Source organism: Triticum aestivum, chromosome 7A, assembly GCF_018294505.1.
Source record: "Triticum aestivum cultivar Chinese Spring chromosome 7A, IWGSC CS RefSeq v2.1, whole genome shotgun sequence".
NCBI lineage: Eukaryota > Viridiplantae > Streptophyta > Magnoliopsida > Poales > Poaceae > Triticum > Triticum aestivum.
Window position 1 is genome coordinate 35,458,029 of NC_057812.1, and position 2,705 is coordinate 35,460,733.

At 52.7% G+C, this 2,705-nt stretch overlaps 1 protein-coding gene across 1 annotated transcript; it reads right to left on the minus strand.

Annotated features, from left to right (window-relative positions):
- Positions 1-503: 503 nt before the first annotated feature.
- On the minus strand, positions 504-1,607 carry LOC123151443 (histone H1). The gene is made up of 2 exons (XM_044571154.1): positions 1,181-1,607; positions 504-1,097 (listed from the first exon to the last, which is right to left on the minus strand). The coding sequence occupies exons 1-2, from the start codon at positions 1,427-1,429 to the stop codon at positions 753-755; spliced, it is 594 nt and encodes a 197-aa protein (XP_044427089.1). The 5' UTR covers positions 1,430-1,607; the 3' UTR covers positions 504-752.
- Between the last annotated feature and the right edge of the window lie 1,098 nt (positions 1,608-2,705).

A 2,705-nucleotide genomic window follows, 5' to 3' on the forward strand; every position in this document is an offset into this window, starting at 1 on the left:
ACATAATAAAATTATTTTAATTATGTATTTAAAGAAGTTAAAAGTGTAAAAAAACTTTAACATCTGTATTGAAAATATACAATGTGCATTATAAGGAATAGGCGTCAAAACATATGTCTGAAACAAAATATTAACCATGTTCTTACTACTTAAAAATGGATGAAAACATATATAAAAATATGGGTGTGTCTAGGACACATCTAGATGTGCTTTAATTATTGCATGTCTAAGTGGGTGAATCTAAGCATAAAAAGGAAAAGAAAAAAAAATATCCACACGAATCTCGACGTAATATCAATAACATAAGACTTAGATGCGTAATACTTATGGCACATCTGCCTTAGCAAAATTATACAAATATTTCCGTGAGCTGCTCTGATGTTGGGCGATTGTTAAGGAATCATCAACTGGTTGACCACCTGCCAAGACCAGAACTCCCCACAAGATCCTTTCATTCATCCATTGATATCCATTGCCATGATATCAACCGAAGGCGGAAGAGGGGAAGGGAGCAGAGCATGATCACAACACGGAGACAGAGTGGTACAAGCATCAGTCGTACAGATTGGCGGCCACAGCCAAATTCACCATCTTCTCCTTCCTCGCGTCCATCAACACCGGCACACGAGCGCGCCATTATTGCCGGCAACGCACGCACACGGGTGGTATTTACAGAACAGGGCGCTGGATCGAACATGCTGCTACTCCGTACTGCTACTACCGAGATATGTACAGGGGACACGGTGGCGGCATCAGGCGCTGGCCTTGTTGGCCTTCTTCGCCCTCTTCGCGCGCGCCGGCGCCGGGGCCACATTCTTCGACGCGGTCTTCTTGGCCGTGGTCGTCCTCTTCTTGGACTTGGGCGTCGCCGCCTGCAGGGCCTTCTTCTCCTCGGCGGGGGCGAGCCGGAAGGAGGCCTTGACCTGGACGAGCCGGCCCTTGGCGGCGAAGCCCCGGAGCTGCGTGGCCAGCACCTTGCGGTAGTTGCCCGGGAGCGCCTCGCCGTGCCGCTCCCCGACGCGCTTCGCGATCGCGATCGCGTACGCGCTCGCCCCCGCCTTGCCGTCGCCCGCCGCCATGATCGCCTCCTTGATCATCTGCGCAAAAAGACCAACCATACCCCCCATCATTTCAGAACTCAACACGAACTGAATTCAGGAACCTTGATCAGATCGCTCACCTCGAAGTAGGGCGGGTGGTGCGGCCCCGCCGACCGGGGCTTCCTTCTCCTCGGCTTCTTCTCCGTCCCCTTGCCCTGCTCCCCTTGCTCCTCCTCCGCCTTCTTCGCCTCCCCGCCGGCGACCTCCACGTCCACCCCGCCCGCACCCGCCTCCTTCACCTCCTCCACCTTCTCCGGCGCAGCAACAACCTCCTCCTCACCGGTTCCGCCCATCACCACCGCCCCAGCCTCCTCCATCACGGTCGCCATCGAACGAAGCAGAGCACCTCCCCTCTTTTTCTTGGAGAAAAGCAGAGCAGCTTCTAGTGAGTGGTGACCGCTGAAGCGGAACTCAAAGCTGTGGCGAGGTGCGCTTTATACCGGCGGGCGGGGCGCTGCCATTGGCGGCCGCGATCCGTGGGGCGGGAGATCGCGGGCGTACGCGTGTGTTTCTTCTCGGGTGTTCGTCGCCGGGCATATGCTTCTGTGTTTTCGGTGGGTTCGGTGCATGTCCGTTTGCGTGCGCGTGTGCACGATTGTGCCACCCGCCTTCGGCTCGTTCGACTTGCGATGGGTGACGTAAGGGGAATTCGCTGACACGTCCTTGTTCGATCGTAGTGACGCGTCGTTTGTCACAGGGCGACTATGAGGCTAGATATTTTGATGCTTACAGGTTTTCGCCCCATAGTACTTGTTTCGATGGCATACGAGTGCTGCGGTGGGTTTTTAGGCAGTGCATTGAACTTACTACCATTCTTTTCTTTCCTCCTAAATGTTTTTGGAACACTTGTATTTTCGTTCATGTAATGGAAAGGGTAAGCCCGGTTCAAATAAAAAATGAGGCGGCTATGTTCGAGGAGGTCACTTTTTCGCTCATTTTCCCTTGTTGTGATTTGAAAAAGTTGGTGAAAAGTTCGGCGTTGCACTTTTTAGGAGTAAGTTCGATGTTGACGTGGCAACCTTGAATGGAGAGGTGACACGTCTAAGCTGTAGGTGGCGTCCTCGGTCATGCAGATGGTGAGATGGTGACATTTGCGGCTCGTGCTGTGTGAGATGCCTTGTTGAACCCTGATGTGTGATTTTGGACCAAGTGTGTTCCCTCATCCAGTCGCCGAGGACATGCGGTTGGTGGTGTGTGCTCTCGACCAGGAAAAATCTTTGCTCATCCGGTCCAACCTTAATGGGGGCAGCGATATTGGGCTTCACCGAGGTCCCTCCTTCCCATCCCCATCCCCCGCTCCCGGGTGAAAGCTCATAATCCTTCTCGGATTGGCAGATGTAGCATTGAGGGTATTGTACCCTCTTTACAGGCATCACCTTGGGCAATGTAGGGTCGTGTGCAACTAGTGCTATGGGTGGCGGGCACGTATCGTCAGCCTGTTTTGAGTGGCGACATCTGTGTTGAGGTTTTGGTGAGTCTAATGTGTTATGCCACTTCTTTCTATGTGATGTCTATTGCATGATTTTATTCGATAGACGGTCGGTGCCCTCGGGAAAGGGGAGATATAGGGTTCCCCTTCAAGACGCAACACGTGCCAAATGTGTG

Bases quoted from the DNA above. Each gene is read 5' to 3' on its own strand.
- LOC123151443 (XM_044571154.1), bottom strand. From the start codon at position 1,429: ATGGCGACCGTGATGGAGGAGGCTGGGGCGGTGGTGATGGGCGGAACC. The intron at 1,098-1,180 runs GTGAGCGATCTG...CTTTTTGCGCAG, and splicing joins ACCACCCGCCCTACTTCGAG to ATGATCAAGGAGGCGATCAT.